Source organism: Pundamilia nyererei, unplaced genomic scaffold (genome assembly GCF_000239375.1).
Source record: "Pundamilia nyererei isolate P.nyererei 1_Seehausen unplaced genomic scaffold, PunNye1.0 scaffold00156, whole genome shotgun sequence".
Taxonomy (NCBI): Eukaryota; Metazoa; Chordata; class Actinopteri; order Cichliformes; family Cichlidae; genus Pundamilia; species Pundamilia nyererei.
The window spans coordinates 1107166-1128830 of NW_005187557.1; the positions used below are offsets into that span (position 1 = coordinate 1107166).

The following is a 21665-nucleotide window of genomic DNA, read 5'->3' on the forward strand; positions in this document are numbered from 1 at the left end:
AAAAAAAAATCTGGTAATTCTTTATTTTTATATTCATCGGGTCCCAATATGCTCAAATATCAAGAGAAATTAAAAATGCATGTTGTGGAAGAGTTCAGGTCTTAGGAGGTTAATCTGAGATCTTGCTGTGCTGTAATGATGAGTTCGTGATACTGGTAAGCCCATTGACTGACCCAGTCGCCCCTTTTCCAGCCAGCTTTTCTCCCTATGTGTGTTTCTCCCGCTGTGAGTTATGTTCACACATTTTTATATTTATATTTCAGTTCTCTTCCTACTACACACACACACACACACACGCACACACACATTGCTGCTTTGAAAGCCACTTTGCTGCCAGTAGACCTGTCCATGTTTGTCACAGGTCAACAAGACCTTCTTCACGTGAATGCTTTTGTGGATAGATTGGGAGACCCTGGGTGGACATCTTCATGTGTCAGTGTTAGAGTAAGTTAATTGGAAAAACTATCCTTCATATGGACAAAAAATTGTGTCCAAAAGTTGTTTGTTTTTGTTTCTTTCTTTCTTTTTTACTATAACGGCAGCTATTATAATCTGAGCTAAACATTAGTATCTTTAATAAACAAATACACAGGGAACTATACTCAGCTAGCAACAACCAAAAAAATCTTTGAAGGATAATAAAAAATCTCGAGTTTTTTTTCCAGATCTTTCAGATATATGATTAGAATGTATATTTGTCTAGATTCCAACTTTCAGCTGGTTCCCTTTTGTGTTCAGCTGTTGACCACCACAACACTAGCTCAGGATTATTATTTTTTTCTTGCTGTGCACACTAACATAGCAGGCTTAACCCAGCCCTGTATTCAGCTGTACCTAATCCCAGTGTTGGTGTTGTACCAGAATCATCATAGTCAATGTCGTTCCAGTTTAGAAGTGACCAATCACATTGTTATGATGTCATAGTTTTACGACATGGAAAAATCTGCTGATGTTCACTCAAGAAAACATCCTGAAAAGGGGGCAGTTAAGTGTCAGGGTTAGGTGATCAGGTTATAATTAGGGTTGTCTTTATGGTTATGAGGTGAGGGTTAAGGTTTGGTGCGTGGTGTTTACACAAAACAAAATGGTTACATCACGACTGTGCAAATGATCACTTGCAATGTCGAACAATAGTTTTGATGATCCAGGAACAGCACCAACACATCGCATCAGATCGTGCCTGTATTCACCCCATTCCCAGTCTTTATGCTAAGCTAAGCTAATGTTTATTCTAGTTTGCTTTTTGGCAACACATGAGGCTGGTATCAGTCATAAGCATATACGCATGAACGATCAGACTATGCTACTGAAGCATCTCCCTGTGCATCAGGCAAAGCCTTTTAATGGAGATGCCAATGTGGGAACAATCTTCCTGTCAGTTGCCAATTAAAACAACAAAACATCCCAGCAGACTGAAAAGCCCTCTGACGGATGAATGAGTGTTATATCATTATGTTGAGAGTAAATAGCTGTGTTCCACTGGAAATGAATGCACTGAGATCATACAACACATAATTAAATACTGAATTGAGATCTTAATAATAAACTGCATGTTTAAAATCTCAGCAAACACCTTTATTTCACACAATCCACTCAATGCAGCTACATGAGGAACATAAACTATTATTCTGAGGTCTAAACAAGAACACGTGTGTTTTAGTAGCAGATTTTCTTTTCAGAGACTAAACTGAGTCACAGTCAGTGAGAGTACGGTCCATTAGGTTTGTTTTGGTTTTTTAAAGATATTTAAGTGTGAATATTGTGTTGTTTCCTATATTTTAAAATCAGATTTGTAAAAAACGAAAAAGACCCCTTCTGCGGCTCTCCTGTAAAACCTGTGAAATTCAGACACACTCTGGTGCACAAGCACTTCACACGTTCAAAGCGGAAACCCCGAGCTCAACAGAGAAAACCTCATCGCTGTTCACAGTGCCGCAGATGTGACATTTTTGAAGTCCCAGTGCTGGGTATCAGCCTCTGTGGCTCCCGCTTGAAAAAAGACAGGCTGACAGAGAGGCTAAGTCTTCATGGACGCTCTGATCTCAGCTGCCCTCTGAGCAGCCATGGACTTTCTCCGCTGTATGGCTGAAGCCGTGGCCTCTGTAATGCCATGGTAGCTGTCCGTCTCCTGGGAGTCCTCGCTGTTCTGCGACTTGGTGCTGTCCTGCGAGTCTGGCTTCTGCCTGAGCGCCCGGCTCTGCTCCTCCTTCAGCTCAACATAGGAGCGGGAGAAGGTGTGAAAGATGGACGTGACAGGAAAGGCCATGAGGAGGATACCGCTCAGGATGCTGCTAAGCGCCACCACCTGGCCAGGGATGCTTCTGGGCACCATGTCCCCGTAACCGACTGTAGTCATGGAGATGACCGCCCACCAGTAGCTACCAGGGATGCTGGTGAATTCCTGCTTTGCGCCCATTTCGCTCTCAGCTAGGAAAACAAGTGGTGAGAAAAGAGCCATGGCCACGCACAGGAACAACAGCAACAGGCCAAACTCACGCGTGCACCTCCTCACTGTTAGGCCGAGGGTCTGCAAGCCTAAGGAGTGGCGGGCCAACCTCATGACGTAAAAGATCCGTAGTGCTCGGAGAACTCGGAGAACTAACCCCACCTTCTCCAGGTAGTTGTTCCCTGAGCCTGCAGGTTTCCCACCCACCGACAGAGAGTCCACGATGAGGGTGATGTAGTAGGGAAGAATGGCTACCACATCGATGACGTTTAGAGGCGTACGCAGGAACATACACTTGCTCTGAGTCTGAATGAAGCGCAGCAGGAACTCCAGGGAGAACCAGGCGACGCACACTGTCTCCAGAACAAAGATGTTATAGCATCTCTGGGAGCACTCACCCTGCAGAGGAGGGGGAAACAACAACAACACAAAGACAAGTGTTACAACCTTCAGCGAGAGAAACAAACCCAAAAGTGTTTTAGATGAAGGTGAGGTTAGGACACAGCATGGAGCCAGTCATTAAGAAGGTATTTTAAGGCTTGTTATTTCATCTACAGGGTTTGTTATTGACAGCCGAGGTTGCCACTTAAGCTCTGACAACAAAAATGTGTCTGTCCTCTCACAGAACAAAACACAGCAGAGAAGGTGCTGAAAGATTCATGAAGCTTATAAGTACACGCTTTGATTATCTGATTTAGGCAACCTCACTGAGTCACGCATCAAACCGCGCTAAACAAAAGGCTTTAAGAGGTGTACAATGTGAAGATAGTGTTAACGTGAAGAGTCCCCGACAAATGAGGCTATGCTGGATTTTTAAGATGAAACACCTCTTTTCATAATAATCTACTGTAAAATCATCTATTTTTCCAAGCCTGATGAAATAGAGTTCATGAATATTTAAAAATATAATTATAAGAGATGACTTTATTTGATTAAGTCAAAGTTACCCCTGGAGCAAACTGAAAACATAAAGTGTGTGAGTATACTTCACATTTTTCTGACATGACTCAGTGTGATTAATGGCCGAGAAATATTCTTTGCTTTGCAGTTTCTGTGGTTTTACATTCAAATATGAGGAGATACAAAACAGAGACAAAATACAGCAAACATATGGCAACTTCAGCAGCCCATTAGAGCCACCATCTACAAGCACTGGGGTGTTGACTTTGTGTCGGAATGTGCACAAGGGTGAATATGTAAGCCTTTGCATTTGCCTTCGCATTTGCTCAGTCAGCCTCATGCATTTTTAAGAGTATAAACTCTGCTTTGCAAATAGCAGGGTTTTTTGCCCTTGAGACATCAAACTCGCTAAGCCCATTAAGGACCATGTAAATGACTGATAGGCAAAGCTGGAGTTGCAATTTTTCACCCAGTAAAAACAGCAGCAGAAGCAATAACCCACTAAAGTAAAAGTGAGGTCACATATTAAATGAGAGTAAACAGCAATCATGCTGAATAATAGGATTTCTAAAAGAATGTAACATGAAAACTAAGCAGTTTATTCAGTCTTGCTGAACAGGAAACATGTCATGGAAGAGTCCAGTCTGAATGCAACTGAATGCAAAATTGTAGCTTGACATCAAACTTACCCACATACATATTTCACTAGACATGGAGTTTTTACTGTACATCACTCAGCTAGCAAGAAATCTGCAGGCTAACAGCCAGAACTCCACACTGCAGGCAGTAATAAGTGGCTTTACAGCTAACCATCACCTTCCTCTTTAGGCATGAAGTACACAGTTACAAGGAATGGAGTTGGGGGGTGCCATAAACCACCCTGAGTGCTCAGAAAGAGTAGAAAAGTGCTAAGAACCAGTCCATTTGTCATCAGTTTAACTGAATCTTAAAACTAAGAATGAATTAAATTCAATTGTATTTATACAGCGCCAAATCACAACAACAGTCACCTCAAGCTGCTTTATATTGTAAGGTAGACCCCACAATAATACATCAGAGAAAAACCCAACAATCATATGATCCCCCCTTGAGCAAGCACTTTGGAGAGAGTGCGAAAGAAAAACTCTCCTTTAACAGGAAGACACCTCCAGCAGAACCAGGCTCGGGGAGAGGCGGGGCCATCTGCTGCGACAGGTCGGGGTGATGAAATGATGGGATGCTTGAAACTGACTAATCCTTGAAACATTTTTAGTATACAGCCATGTTTGCTAGTCATGGCTGAGGCAGTGGGTTTCTGAAACAACAATCTGTTCTTATTTCCTAGTTGTCATATACTGATGTGATGACAGCGTGTTTCATATGCAGGAACTACACTCTAATACATACAGTACACCTTTACTCTTTTTCAGTGTGCAGGTTAGGTGCATATTTACTGCTTTTATACTGGAGAACAACACTGACAACACTGCTCCGGATTGTTTTCATGGTTTTCAATGATTCAGTTAATCCAATGACTGCAGTGCAGTGTTAGCCAAGCGCAAATGAAAGCAGTGAACAAAATGAATGAATTATTCATCATTATTGTGTGTGTGTGTGTGTGTGTGTGTGTGTGTGTGTGTGTGTGTGTGTGTGTGTGTGTGTGTGTGTGTGTGTGTGTGTGTGAGATGCATCTAAAACTAACAACAATTGAACAATTGTTAGTGTCACAATTATAAGTTTGTCATAGTACAAATAGGAGGCCCAAACATCACACAGACTTTCTCTCTGGCTCAGATAATCGCTTTTTGTTTAACTTTTCTGTGATACTGAAATCATGTTTTTTTAATTAGTTCTGAGGATGACAATCTTACAATTTGTAATATTTTTCCTAACACCACAAATGTGAATCTTGATTGAAACTTTAAACTTCTTGGTGTCAGGAGGTCACTAATCATTACAATCTATCCTCTTTCATCAAAGCTCATGACAATTCAATCAAGAGCTGTTTATCATCAAAGCAAAAATATAAATTTCCAGGCGGCACAAGAGCAAAAATACCATCAAGGGCAAGCTGGAGTTCGAGGACATAGAAGCATGTGGACAGGAACAACTAAGCCTTTCTGAGCTCTATCAGTTTTTCCAGTTTGGACTGACAGGCCAAGATTCCCACTTCGTGTCGTTACCTCTTGGGTGGGATGTCGTGCAGAGACTAACATATGCTTTGGGTGCAAGTCCCAAGGTGGTATTAAGAAAATTATAAAATTGTGTCATGTAACTTTTTGGTCTGGAAGCAAACTTATAAGAAGTCAGAGACAGCATCCCATACATTTCAAAAGTGGATATGACTCCCATCACAAGATAATCTCCATAAAACAGTTGACAGTAGATAAAAAGGTTAGGCTTCACAGTCCAATTGAGAAATATGAAATAACACAATAACTGTTAGATTAAAAAAATACCATCAGATTCATTTTTGGGAGAATTATCAGCCAATTTCGACCGCTTTGTTCTCTCTTTTAAGGAAGATTTGGACAGCTTGCAGAAACTATAATACTGTGCTAAATATAACTGTTTTCTCTGAAAAAATAAGTGCATACCCATTTACAGTTTATGTGCTACATATTTGGAAAAAGCAATCATTTGATCCCCTTTGGTGTACTACCCACAGCTATGTGAGTCGTGTCAGTAAAGTTAGCTTTTTTAAATATTAAATAAAAATAGAAATCTGTAAGTGTGTGTGCCTAAAACTCTCCCTCTGTCGGGAATCCATCTTTTAGTCCTCATGCTCCCGTGGCAAACCATCACATGGCAATTTTGAAGCTTCATGTGTTATTGCAGCACGGCCATTCAAATTTGAGCTAAAATCCACCCTCTAACCACATGCTGTCATTTCACATCCAAAGTAATGAGTCTGAAGCCAAAACAAATAAGTGTGCTACTATCCAAATCCTTAAGGAACACGCTCATTTTCACATGGCAATCAGCATGCTTTGCACTTCCTTTGTTTTTCTGCTCTTCCGTGTCCACGGGGGAATCTGTCTGTTTGTGACACATTTGCAATTGATGATGCCATCCCTTCGTTTGAATCTGACCAGTGTATATGTATTGTTCTCTGTCAGAGGCTTTCTGGCTGAGTGCATTCTCCACTCCCTTCTGCTCCTTCTCCACTCTGAAAAGCCTCTGATGTACATAGATGTACCGCTGAGGATCAAATTAAAAGCATGCAATTATTCATCTCAGCAGTCAGGGGACTCTGACCCCGTCACAGCTGAAGACAAGCATGTAAACCAAACAATGCAGGAAGCGACGGCTAACCTTTGATACGCATAGTAAGTTGGAGTGGGCTCCGTATAACAAACAGGCACACTTCAAGTACTGAGCTGCTCCTGTCTTTGGCACACCCAAGATTTTAATGGATCAATTTACTATTCTCATTTGTTCACTTCACTGGGCTTTACCATGTGCAGCGACTGTCTGTGTGTGTAATTGCCACCCAGATAAACTCCGGTCTTTTCTTCCGCACAGCAATTTACCTGTTCACAAAGGAATTTCAGACAAGTTGGGGAATTTAAGAGAATGCCTTTCATAGATGGATTCTGTCTTTTTAAATCATCTTCATGTCAAATCAACAAATCGTTCCAACACCTGGAGTCAGGTTGTGGCATTGTCTCAGCAACACCTGGCACTACCTGGCCAGGTATGATCATTTCTCCAGCATGTTTGGGCCCTAATTGAAAAATCTCTCACCACTTGGAAGATTTCAAGAGCCATGGGGATCTGATGCCTGAGTAACCTCAATCAGCTCCTTCCAACATGAAGGAGCAGCAGCTATTGAGGTTCCTCAGGACACGTCTTGCACACACTACTTGTGATCTGTCGGCCACATTGGACATGGTATAAACACCTGGTGCCAGTGGTTGCAGACGGTCGATGCCCTTTCACTTGGTGAAAATCATTTGCAAAGAATGGTGGGTTCACCACCGAAACCTTGGCTGATTGTGACCTACACCCGTTTTCACACCTTGGCTCGTGTGATTAAGAAGAGGTAGGGGTCCATGTCCCTCTTGTGGGACACTCTGATAGGGCTTAAATCTATTAAATCTTAAATCTCCACCATTTGACCTTAGAACTGAAGAAACGTCTTGAACGAGAGGTGAAACGTCTTCAAGCTACTTAAAGAAGTCCAGATGCTTTTCTTTCTAAGCTCATTTGCAAAGAATGTGTTACACCAAAAACCTTGCATTGATGATTTGGTTGTTGGCAGATTCCCACATCTTTGTCTGCAAGACAGCAAGTTCCACCTCAACACACAACATTTGAGATTAGGTCAGCTTTTTCAAGGAGCAGTTTTTACATTACAAAATGCCAGCATGACTGGAAAACAGCATTGTAATTATTTGTCTGGTAAGATGGTTATGGCTTTATTACCAGTCAGTGGTTCTGGCTTGGAAACTTTTGTTGTTGATCACCAGCTGAATTAAACTCATTATATGTTATTGAAACACCTGACCAAATCTTAAATATGCCCTGTAAATATGTGAAAACATTATCAGTCCCATGGTGTAAATGCACTTCCATGCTTCCTGCTACCATGGTTGCAGTGACAGCACTCTCCTGGAAAACTCAGAAACAAGCTAAGATACAAGAGGAGAGAGACTGTCACCAACAGTTTCAATGACTTACCTGTAAAAGCATATTAAGACAAAGTTGCATCTGCCTTATGTTTCCTCTTTGCACAAAAACTCCTAACTCAGTCTATATTTACTGAAATGTTGTGCAGTCACAGCTTTTCTGAATGGCCAAAAAGCAACAAGGAGTGAAAATCCAACCATCACTGAGAGGAATGCCTATGGGGGCAAACTAGCACAACAATCAAAGAACCAGGTTTTAAAAATTACAAAAAAGAATGGAGGGACACTTGTACAATGGCAACCTTCAGCCACTATGAAAGGTTTGACATGCAGCTTTGTTTTTCTCCTTTCTTCTTCTATTATGTGCCCACTGTTGGTGCAAAGTGTCCACTACGGCGTCTGAAAGCAATGGCAACTCTCACAGAGATATACACAATAACTGTTACACAAATCACAAACACTAACACAGAGGAGCTGTCGTGTGGAAAACACTGAGCACAGAGCATGCTAACAGTTGCCTTGTGCTGCATCGTCTTTGCCTCATTCTTGTTGGTCTTTTGCTGCACTCTGTGGCCAGTGAGTAGATTGAATTGTTCAGAAGTGCTCTACTGCGTCGTTGTCCCCCCCATCATCGACAAGGAGCAGCAATAAGACCATCTCACACAGCCATACAAGAGAGATAAATCTCTCTTGTATGGCTGTGCTCTGTCAGAAGTGTCTTTGAACTGCAAGGTTTGTTTCTATTGAAAAAAAAAAAAGAGCTTCAAGGATGAGAACAAACAGTTTGGTCAGGAAATAGTGCACAGCTGTTTCCCTGCAAATATTGCACTGTAGATACGAAACAGGGAGTGGAAATTCAAGGAAGTCAGAGCTTATTTTAGTCTTGTCTATCCCATCACAGGGTTAGGGTCTGACCTGGGCTAACAAAAAATAAATAAAACACTAAATTTATGAAAACTCATTACATTGATGTGTAGTTTTAAGGTTAGATATATTTAATGCTACAGTTGCACTAGGAAAAATAATGATTGGAGACTGCGGTGCCAAAGTTATTGCAACCATGTGAAAAAATGAATAAACTGTTTTAAAGACAGGGACAAGGCTGCAGTGAGTGGCACTGTCCGTTACCACGTTCAGAGTGACTTTGGTGTATCAAGATGATGATAAAAAGGAAATAAGATGGAGTCAGTCTGCTATCAGCTTGCAACTGAATGAGTCCATTTTACAACTACATGCAATCTGTCTGTGATAATACAGTAATTAACTGTCATAAATCAATGGAAATCACAAATCTGTTTCTGTCTGATAAAGATGACGAAGTTCACATTGACTACTTACATTCAGAGCCTTGCTTTTATACAGGAATAAAATCAGAATACAACCAGTTGCCAACCAGTTGATTCGAGTTCGCTAATGCAAAAACACTGTGCTCGTCTTCACAGACTTGTTCAGATTGATTGCAACTCTTTGCCTATGCTTATAATTTAGACTGAAATCAGTTGTAAACCTTGATCAGTCTGCCTGAGAGTGATCCAGTCAGCAGAGAGCGAGTAAACTGTCTGGCTGTCCACCACCAGACAACCTGTGTAATCACAGTCGAAAGTGGTCACCCAGAGGTTAATGGTCTTGAATGCTCAGTGTCTGGGGGACCGGTTGGTCACCACAGCTGTTTGCAAGCTGTGAAAAAATTAAAAGGCAATCACCAGCTTTATTTTAGGAGGTTTCCATCCTATTTATACTCCATCAGCTACAAAGCAATCCCTTTGCTGATGGTTGATTGCTATAATGGACTTTGTGTCAGTTGCCCTCTAGTGTAAGAGTGTCAGACTCAACTGGAGCTTAATTGGGCCAGATTATATAAAACCACTGCGTAAAACAACATGCCTCCAAAAGGTTTCCTTTCTTTAGGTTCAAGAAAATGCAAAAAAGCTGCAAATACAAGTTCAAGTGAAAGGCTCAATTAACCCTACTCCCTTACAAATCTGACACCACAGAAGCTATGATTTCTTGATTATTATTTTTCTAATTTAATGAGTGATGATTTGCAAAAAGACAATCAACCACCAGAGTCATTTAAAGAAAACCTGCAATTTCAAAACAATATGCCCCAGTTTTACTACTCTGTCTACTTCTACAAGTTACACCTCACAGTTTGGTGGTGCTTGGTGCCACTGCTCCAGTGCACCTCAGTGGTATGTTTGATTCCCACTGGTAGTTGCTGCCATTGCTTGATTTAGCTGAGGTAACTGAAAACAGTTAGCGCCTCTCTTGTCTTCAAACTACTGAATTTCATTCACAATCCACAGCCTCTGTCGACCATACAGCTGTTAGTCTTTTACTATATGTTTTTAATTTAAAGTGACACATTTGCACCAAACTGAAAGAATCGTTGGAACTGAGGAGAATGAGGTTATCCTCAAGGTCCAACAATAATATAATTCATTTTCATTTAGAGTTTTTAGGTTATGCCTCCATCAAGGTAAAGCTGACATGTGATCATGTCAGTAACACAAAAACTACTGAACCAAAGTTCATCAACCTTAGTCAAATGGTTATGTGTAAGGCAAATGCTGAAACTTCATTTAAGAACTGGTCCAACAGTTAATAGGTCATTGGCCAGAGTTTGACACCTATGTTTTAGAGCCTTCAGTTTTCAGGCTTCCAGTTTGGATTCGGGACACAGACACTATCTCTACTTTTAAGATTAGGCTTAAGACTTTCCTTTTTGCTAAAGCATATAGTTAGGGCTGGCTCAGGTGACCCTGAATCCTCTCTTAGTTATGCTGCAATAGACGTAGGCTGCCGGGGGTTCCCGTGATGCACCGAGTATTTCTTCTTCAGTCACCTTTCTCACTCATTATGTATTAACCCCTTAGCAGTCCAATTAGTCCCCTAAACCATCCAATGTACCGTGGGCGGTACGTCCGACTGCTAACAGGTTAATAGACGTCTCTGCATTGAATCACACTTTTTTCCTTCCCACTGTCGCCAAAGTCCTTGCTCATAGGGGGTCATATGATTGTTGGGTTTTTCTCTGTATGTATTATTGTTGAGTCGACCTTACAATATAAAGTGCCTTGAGGCAACTGTTGTTGTGTAGCTAAAAAACTAGCATTTACATTCACTGATGGAAGTGTGACAGTGGTCTTCTTTCTGGAGTTTCCATGTAAGCATTAATCATTATTGTCAGTTTTCATCAACCAGCTTTTTTTTTGTCTGGCAATAACAAAGACGATAACTAAATAAAAACTAAAGGTCAAAAACTATGATAGACAGTGACACTGACACTGACTGACACTTTTGTCAACAAACAAAAATATTCTGGAGAGACCTGATTCAATCACAACTGAGTTGGGACGAATTTGGGAGTAATCAAGTCAGAAGTAATCTCCTTTGTGCCTGTGACATACGGACACATTTAGCATTTGATGTCAATAAAGATGTGATGCTTTGTGAAACATGCGGAGCAGCTCTCACGAGTAAAACCACAACAAATTTTTCCACCTTACATTTTAGTTAACTTAATCAACTTTAGGTTTGTCTGCTATAATCTTCTGATCTTCTGACTACGACTAAAACTAAATTTAAAAAAGTTTGTGAGCTGGGTACAGATTAGGTGAACTGGAAACTAAACAGCCCATGGCAGTAAATGCATTCATACAACTATTTTTAACTGTGGAAAAACAACAACCTGCCCCCACCCGCCCTCACTTAATGAAGTATTTAATAACCATTAGTGCTGATTTAACCTGTTTCATTTCACCAGTAACTCCAGGCTTCATGGTTGTCACCTTTAATACGAAACACTGTCACTCAAGTTTTTTTGTTGTTTTGTTTTTTAATACTCATCTGGATTTGTCTCCTGAAAGCTTCAAACAGCAATCTGTGAAACTGAAAGCTGGTTTTGAGATTACTGTAAGTAACCAGGATGCTTGAGAAAGTGGATACAGAAAATGCTCACTGATACAAAGTAACCAGGCAGAGCAGAGAGAAGTATTTTACACAAATGGTTACAAATAGACTAATATTCCAATGGTGACCTTCTGCGTGTGTCATAATTTATCATAATAACCAAACACTAATACTTTATCAATCACATGCCTTCTCCTCATAAACCAGGCAGTTATAGCTTATGGTTTAGCTAATTTCCCCGGTTCTTCTGTGTTTGTGTATGATTACTGAGTTGAATCTTAATTAGGAGGTAAATTATTCAGCTCAAACCAAGAGTCAGTAATGGTATAATCATGATGACTTTGCCAGGAACTTAAACAATAATAATCATATTCACTGACTCTGCCTGGGAGAAAATCTCTAACCCACCATCGCTGCTGAGCTTGATCAAATTTATTGAATCATCTGAAATACATTTCTTTTTCAATAATGTGAAAACACTGCTGTAACTCACGCACGCGCCACACTGACCCAAGCAGTTTTGTACCTCATGGGTTCACATTTATTACACTCGGCTGTTTGGGGATGGAAGGAGAAAAGTTTTGTGTTTGCTGTGCAGAAGTATTTTAATCATGTTGATTTGTGGCTTGTGCGGTCTGAGAGCCACATAAATTTACTCGTACGTACTTTTTCTCTTTGAAAAAGCCATTAATCAATATTTACGCACTAGTGTTACCAGCAGTCGCACTGCTCCTAGTGTGTATTTGCACTTTATGACACATGAATGTATTTTTCCACCTCTACATCCACTTTAACTTGTAACAAAAAGAAGGCTGTGTCTGTACACTGTTATTTATATCCTGTTCTCTGCTGTGACAAGCCATATTCCCCATGGGGGCCATTATGGTTTCATCTGCTCTAATCTTACCTCAAGTAGCAGCGATATTGATGGCTGTTGCCTAACAAGTGTATGCCCTCACTCTATCTAACTTCTATGGTCAAATGTACCTCTATTACTCATGAACAGGAAATCGTGAAAACAAAGATAGCTCGGTGAAGTAAGTCAACGTGACCGGGTAAACGGGTTTCTTTATATCTAGAAGCAGGTACGGAGGATTTTCACTTTTCGCTAACAGCACTTTTTCAGCCCATCACAGATCTGGTTCATTTGCATTAACATTTATGAGCAGGGCTAATGCACTTCAATTGGACTGACAATGATTGCCTTAAAGAAAAACATTTCTGTCTGACTGACATTGCATTCAGCAGCACATTTAGACGAGTTGAAAGCTCGTCGTCTGGCACTGAAAATCCTTTCCATGTTGTATTAGATTTTTCTTTAGGTTTTGGAACAATTGTAGCCTCATATCCCCTGAGAGTTATCACTGAATAAGTCAATATTCCTCATCTTTTCCACACAGTAGAGTTCTTCTTTTGTGGTCACACTGGGAAAATATATTTTCAACATACTTGGATTCACTGGTGACCATTTATGTTGCTGGCAGATAAGACTCCTCTGGCTGGAAATGTTTGCTAATGCAAATGCTTCTCGCTAAAGCCAGTGATGTTCCTTCATTATGTGTGGAGAAGTTGTTCAGCTGGGTGTGCTTGCAGCTCCACAGGGAGAGGAAATTACAACCAGCACAGCTGGAGCTTTTCTGTTACATTTAGCAACCAAAAGGTAAAACAAGTGCATTGCTTATCCTCCTTTCCTTTTAGTTTTTGTTTGTTTTCAATTAATTCTGAATCCAAATGACTACATTCCAGCTGGGTAACTATACGGGGCAGGTAAGCTACCTGTGGAAATAATGGCTTTAATTTCCATAGCTGTTGTTTTGATGTTTGGAACTTACGAGTGTCCTGATTTGTAAATGAATCTTTCTGAAAGACAAACAATTGGCACTGAAATCAGTCATGATAAAATAAATGAACAAATAAAAATTAATTCTAATGTTTTATATATGAAGGCAATAAAAAGTAGTATTTATCAGATATTAAAATGAGGTAAATACAACCTCAGATGAAGAGCAACATAGCACGTTAACAAAACCTGAGCCTAAATGCAGAAGCAGTATATGAAAAACTCAGTACAGCCCATGATTCACCAGCTTGTAGAGCCAGATTCAGAAGCAATAACTTAAAGTAACTGCTTTCTGTATGACTCGTTCAGCCGCTCAGGTCATTGTGGAAGAATTTTGGCCCACTCTACAACATTTCTTCAGTTCATTGAGGCTTTCAGGCATTTGTTTATGGATAGCTCTCCAACCACAGTAATCAGTCATTTGGAGTTTGACTGGCCATTGCAATACCTTGATTCTTTTCTTTTCCTACCATTCTGTTGTGGTGTATTTGCTGGTGTGTTTAAGATTACTGTTCAGTTGCATGACCCAATTTCAGCAAAACTTTGGCTGTTGGACACGTGGCCTCACATCTGGCTCTAGAAACTTCATGTATATACAGAGGAGTTCAGTCATTGTGCCCATGTCCTGTGGCTGCAAGAACACGCCCAATCACCCTTCCACTACCATGTTTGACAGCTTATATGATGTGTTTAGTTTTCAACAAATGATGCCAAATATCTTAATTTTTTTTATCTTCAAGGACATTATTTTAGAAATCTTGTGGTTTGTTCAGATGCAACTTTCCAAACCTAGCCTGTGTTTCCATGTTCTTTTTAAAGAAAAGAGGTTGTCTCAGGACAACCCTTCCAAACAAGCCATACTTGTTCAGTCTTTTTATAATTGTACTTTTAACATTAAAATTTAACACTGAAACCTGCAGAATCTGAGATGTCGCTCTCAGGACTTTTGCAGCCTCTCTGAGTTGTGCACAGTCAGACTTTGGGGTTTGCTAGGATGTGCACTTCAGGTAAGACTGGCAACTGTCTTGTTGACCATCTTCTTATGAGTAACTCTTCTTACTGCAGAATGATGGACTTCAACTTGTTTGGAAACAGCTTCAACTTGTTTGGAAACAGCTTTATAACCCTTCCAACAAATGATGCCAAATTAAGATATTTGGCATCATTTGTTGAAAACTAACAACCAATGCTGTTATCATTCCTCATTGGCAAAACTAAATGCTCCAAACCAGCAAACTGCCAAAACCTTTGCTTTTACAGAGGTGCTCACGCTTGCTGACGATCAGTTAATCAAGTTAATCTGATTAGCACCACCTTTCCCTCTTAATTCATATGGTAGAATAAGGGTGTACTTATATTTTCACACACTGTTTCTGAATCTTGGTTTAATTGTTGTTAAATAAATAATGGCACAGTGTAATAGGTCATGTTTTGTTATTTATCTGAAGTTGTACGTTCCTAATTTTAAAACCTGCAAAGGACCAGATTATTTCTATTTATGTCCTGATACATAAAACCAAGAATAAACTCAGAAGCACAACTCGGAAGAACTAATCATAAGTAAAAATTCCCGAGTAAATATAAGTATTGAACTAGGGCACGGCCCAATAGACCATGCCCCAGTCCATGGGGCCCAGCTGGGCACAGCTGAAGAGGGGACCTAGGTCTACCCTCCTATAGGCCCACCACCTGCAGGAGGTGGCGTAGTGGTCAGTGGCACGAGTTACTGCCCCAAGTGGAGGAGTTTAAGTATCTCAGGGTCTTGTTCTTGGGTGAGGGGAGCAGAAGATCAACAGACGGATTGATGCTGCAGCTGCGGTGATGCAAATGCTGTATTGGTGCATCGTGGTGAAAAGAGAGCTGAACATAAAAACGAAGCTCTCGATTTACCGGTCAGTCTACGTCCCCGCAATCACCTAAGGTCACGAGCTTTGGGTAGTGACTGAAAGAACAAGATTGTTGATATAAGTGGCAGAAATGAGCTTTGAAATGAGGGTGGCGGGCCTCTCCCTTCAAGATAAGGTGAGGAGTTTGGCCGTTCGGAAGGGGCTCAAAATACTATTCCACTTCAAAAGGAGCCAGTTGAGGTGGTTCAGGTATCTGACAAGGATGCCTTCTGGGTGACTTCTGGTTGAGATGGTCCAGGCGTCCCACTGGGCGGAGGCCCTGGGGCAGGCCCAGGACACGCTGGAGAGGTTATATTTCTTGGCTGGTCTGGGAATGCTTTGGCATTCCCCCAGACAAGCTGTAGGACCCAACTCTGGATAATGGACGAAACTGGAAGGGTGGATATATTTCCATATAAACACAATAGTGCTCATCATGTCTCTGAACATTACACTTTGAAACTGATTGTAGAGAAGGTCTGCTAAAGTTCTTGCATAAAACATGAACAATATTCCCACTGTTGTAAAGTCAAAGAGAATCACAATTCAACTAGAATTATTCACCAAAACTCAGAGTGAGCAGCAAATCATCACCACTGAGAAAAATGATGAAGCAGATCATCACCACCAATCATCAGCACACACTAAGACAAAATTACTGGCTTTCCTAAAGCTTTTGCGCACATCTTTCTTCCTTGCGATCACAGTCTGAGCTCTTGCTCCCCTGTTGCCCTGTGAGGATATATGACTGTGGCAGGGCTATACTTTAAAGTGGCTGGCATTTACATCACAGTGGAGTGTATGGGCCAGTGAGGCATTGGGCAGAGTCACTGAAAGGTTAGACCAACACCCGGGGCTCTCTGTAGTGATGAATGGGACAAGAGGACAGTTTTCAAAGACGCTTATGTGAACAGAGTAAGCGATTCTGAGGGAAGAAATCGACAAAACACTTGAGATGTTTAATCCCCCATTCATGCAGCGAGCGCGGATGAGAGTCAGTAAATTTAAAATGCAATATAACTTCTTTTTTTTTCTTTTTGCTTGTGTGAGAGAGAGAAAAAGGCGAGAGCCACTGAATGCTTCTCTAAGAGCCACATTAGATTAGACAGACAGGCTAAGTGCTTTCCATCTAAGACGACGCCTTAAAAACTTCCGGTTTCAGCCAAACTCTTTCCTCCGGCTAAAGAGATTGAGTGCATTGTGGCTTCCTGGGCTTAGGTTGCAACGCTCCCTTGGTTAACAGTGAAATGTCATTTAATTTACTGGCAAACTAGAACTGCATTTGAATATGTGTGCCAGCTGCTGCTCCTCTCTGTCCATCTAACAAGTACCTGGTATGAGCAGGTTTTTCCTCTCTCAGGTCCTGTGTTTGTTTGTTTGTATTTGGGAATACCTTCGTGTGTCACACTGTCATCTTTGAGATTTTTCTAAGATTCATCTACAGAAATGAAAACAAATGATGTCTAATGTGTCAGGCTGGTAGTAACAAAGTGCCTGTAGATACAGTTTTAAACTGGTTCTCTGTTAATGTAGATACAACAGTACTGCTTGAAACCACCTTAAATTACAGGTCTGACTCCTTGGAAGTAAACGATAAAGAAATGAGGGGTGGTATGAGACTTGAATAGTACGGTAGTTTAAGTACAGTAAATACAACATTCGGGCACCTCCCCACACACGTCAGAAGCAGAGAGAGCGGCAAGAAGATCCAACGCATACCAGAGCTTTCATCAGTGTCAACAGATGTGAGACTAATGAAGTCAGATACAACACTAAATGAAGAGTGAGGTGTTAGTGTGATGGAAAGCAATATGAAGAAGTGCAGCAACTGTGGGAAGGCTAAAGTAGCTTAAATATCCCTATGTCAGATTTGCCAGTTGCCAGCTGAGCTGATCAAATAAATGATCATGTTGATTTATGTAATTGTTTCCTGACACTTCTTCCACTCTTAGCGTGTTGTCAAACCCTGGAGCAAGCCCACTTTATTCCAAGTTAGCAAGTGTCCAGTGACACAGTGCAGCATTTAAAAGCAAAACAGCTGACTAACAGTTTGTATCTAGTTTTGACCTTTAAATCCAATCCTATAATAACTCTCTTTACTGAATGTACATTACAACCTTGCGGAATCAAAATCAGTTTGTCCGTGTTGTGTTTAGAGCATACCTTTGACCCGTGTGGCCACAGTATCACTTTTAAATGAAGAGTGTACATTTCTTTTACGTCAGTAAAATTCTATTCAAGGAGCAGCGCTGATCAAACGATACATTGTGACATCATATACCAGCCAACAAGTTATTCCAAGTTTAGTTTTATAAAGCAGAGTATCAATTATATTGTCAACACTGGGGCCACATCATAAGCATCATAAACATTCTATCTAATAATTTTGCAATATATTATTACAATCTTGAATTGGGTAGCCTGTCTATTTAAGAAGCCATTTCATTTCATTAGTGTAATTTGTACAGAACATTTGTTGAGATCTAAATGGCAGGCTATTAAAGCCATTAGGATGCAGTGTAATAGAGAAGGAGGGTTAGTGGGCGGATTCAACTGGAAGATTCTAAGAAAAGTGTTTAGCTGGGTAAATGCTGACATTAGTGCTACGAAGGGGTCTACACATAGAACTGATTCACTTCTGAGCCAAAACATTAAACCCAACAGACTAGCACTGAGTGGATTCCTCTCATGTCACCAGAAACTCTGACCTGTACATAAGAAGGTGTGCTATGCTGCTGAAAATGCCAAGACCAGATACGTTGGCTTATTCCTCTGTGGACTGAGGTTGCTCCAGGCCTCAAGGGCCAGTGTTCTGCAGGTTTTAGATGTGTCCTTGATCCAACACAGCTGATTTAAATGGATAAATTACCTCCTCAACATGTCTCAACAGTTCTCCAGAGGCCTGGTAATGAACTAGTCATTTGATTAAGGTGTGTAGACCCAGGGTGAGATCTAAAACCTGCAGGACACCGGCCCGTGAGGCCTGGAGTTCCCCACCCTGAGGACTGATCAGACCTGGAAATTAGGATTTTTTTTTCATCCACTTTTTATTAACCATGATGTTAGTTTGTTTTTATAAGCTCCTAAAAAGCCAAAGTTTTAGAGTGGTGGGTGGCACTGTTGCGAGAAGCTTCAGGGTTTGGGTCCAGCCTGGGACCTTTCAGTGTGGAGTTCTCTCCGAAAATACTGGCTTCCCCCAGCAGTCCAAAGACACGCAGAGGGTTAGGTTAACTGGTGATTCTAAATTAGCCTAAATGTGAGTGTGAATGGTTGTCTGTCTTTATGTATTAGTACTGCAACCTATCCAGGGTGTAACCTGCTTCCCATTTCATTGAATCTGCAATTAGATTTCACCGCCCACCACAACCCCGAATTAGATAGTTAGGAGAACATGGAGGGATATTCTTCATCTATAATGCACATTTTAAACACTTAGTGCCAGTTTCCATTAATAATAATAATAATAATAATAATAATAATAATAATAATAATAATAATAATAAAAAGAGGAAGAAGAAACACTTCCTCAGACAGCAAGGTACGAAGTGTCCACGACAGTCCGGGCAGAATACAACCAGATGCTAGAGAGTGTCAGCAGAGAAAAGCAACACAAAGTCCTGAAATGCTGTTTTACTTTGGTCCATTTGTTCCGGTGAAGCATTAAACAGCTCAACTGCTCATTAAGATGGTTTGGTGTCACCACATCCCATGTAATAATACTACCCACACAAATGCCAGCACCTGAGCAGAGCAGTGCATTTAATGATGCATGATCAGCGTTAATCGTTTCACCTGTCTGCAGTTCTAATGTTGTGGCTGATCAGTTCTCCAGACCAAACTCTTCTACAAACACTGACAGAGGAAAGGAGACTCTCTTCTGCCAATTACTCCGACAGCATGGTGTACACCACGACTGTTGGGAACATAACAGCTCGATCACACCTATATTTTTTTTATGCACCACTGAGAGAGAAACTTTTCTTCATCTCATTTTTCATTTATGAGCATGTGCACATTGCCCAATTAACATTTCTTACCAGAAGCTGTAAACAAAAGTGACTCTTTTATTTTATTCTCTGTCTCTAACTTCTGATACTTAAAAATACGTTGGGGGGGAGTGGCACACTGTGGTTTGTCTCAGTTTAACATGGTAGGTTTGTCAAGAATGACACAGCTGTCTCATTATACCGTAAAATTCTGGGTTTGGGGGTTGCCTCCTATAGCTGCTTCAAATCAGCTTCCCGGCCCTAATGAACCACCATCTGCAAGACATTCCAGGGAAGCCCCGGTTGTTTAATTAGTGCCACAATGACACAATTTTCAGCTGTCCAATGACATACTGTTTTCTTGATCAGTCCTCTTCTGACTTGGATAATTAAATAATTTGATTTAGAATGACAGATGTCTTCAGTCAGCGTTCACCTTGTTTTCTGTTTCTGGCTGATTTTCCCGTTCAAGCTTACGTACATGCAAACACACCCGGCTGTGTTGATGAAGATGGATCTTTTAAGAAAAGGAAAACTGCCATATGGCCCCTTTATAATCACACTGAGGTCTTTTGACATCATTCAAAAGGTGAATTAGTGTGACACAAACACTCTCCTCAGCCTGATCTCAAAGTCTCTCACGCAAAGGCGAACATGAAAAGGAACCAGAGGGAGACATCGGCAGCTTTAATATGCTTTTTTGCTCCACTTGTCATTGACTGTGACAACATGTCTAGTTAGCTGGGGGGAAAGAAAAGGCCTGGGGTGGCAGTGCTTTTCTTCCTGCAAGATGAAAGCTAAATGCAGCAACAAGTGAATCCAATCTCCTTGCACTTTTAGACCTAATTAGAGCTCAGAGACTGCAAGTTATGAGCATCATCGCGTTATTTCACAATTTTACAGGTTCAAGCTTTGTATTGTTTTGAACGTACAGCATTTCCTCTCAGTTTGTAATAATCATACATCTTCTCTAGGGTCTACTGCCATTAAAGGGCTAGGTGTATGATCTGGGATACACATATGATCGCGAGGTTTCTACCAAACAACTTTATATTTTTTATTCTTGAACTCTACTAGACTATTAGAATCAATAGTTTAAAATAATCCTCATTTATCTGATACTGGGTCTGAAATCAGCTATTGTGAATTATCTCCTCTTAGGCCAACTTTGATGCATGCATTTATAGAAAACAGACTGGAACAGACCAACAAACCAACAGCAGTTACCATCGTCCGAGTTTGATAAAGGGTCTTCCATGAAGCATTAAGAGTGAAAAGAAAATGCAGTATAGATAAATTATATTGTCAAATGTATTTACATGTCTGCCTTCTCACATACGTAGGGACTTGAGTAAAATCCCAGCCCACCCTTTGCAGCTATAACACCTTCAACCATTCTGGAAAGGCTTTAAACGAGGTTTAGGAGTGTTTATGGGAATTTCTGACCAATGTTTGAGAAGTACTTTTGTCAGGTCGGACACTGAGGTTGGATGATAAAATCTGGCTCACAGTTTTCGCTCTAATTCATCCCAAAGATGTTCTGTCAGGCTGAGGTCAGGACTGTGTAGGCCAGTCAAGTTCCTCCACAGCAAACTCGCTCATCCATGTCTTTATGGACCTTGCTTTGTGTACTGGTGTGCACAAAATGTTCCCACAATATTGGGAGCGTGAAATTTCCAAAATGTCTTGGTATTCTGATGCACTAAGAGTTCCTTTTCACTGGAACTTAGGGGCCAAGCCCAACTCGTGGAAAACAACCAGACACCATAATCTCTCTCAGCCTTCCTCATCTTCCGTATCCAGTTTACTGTGTGGCCATTTCCCACATCTAAACTGTGTTATGATCAAAGAGTGTCGTTTCTTGCACCGCCACACTGGCAGGAAGTTTAAAACCAAAATCAGGATTTCTTGTAAAACCAAATTTGGGGTCCATTTGTTGACATGTCCCTGTGGGCTGGCATACTTAGGTTAAATTAAAAGAGGACTAAACGTCATGATCTTTGGGATTCTTTATTATATTATTTGTGTGCTCAGTGGCCATCATACCAATTCCTTCATTTCCAAGGCCTCCTCCTAAAAGATGAG

General features: G+C 40.8%; 1 protein-coding gene across 1 annotated transcript in view; it reads right to left on the bottom strand.

Annotated features, from left to right (window-relative positions):
- Positions 1–1541: 1541 nt before the first annotated feature.
- Positions 1542–21665, bottom strand: part of kcng2 (potassium voltage-gated channel, subfamily G, member 2) — a 39643-nt gene continuing 19519 nt past the window's right edge. The window contains exon 3 of the mRNA XM_005745248.1: positions 1542–2845. Coding sequence (XP_005745305.1) covers positions 2018–2845 — 828 coding nt within the window. The 3' untranslated portion in view covers positions 1542–2017. The remainder of the gene's footprint in view (positions 2846–21665) is intronic.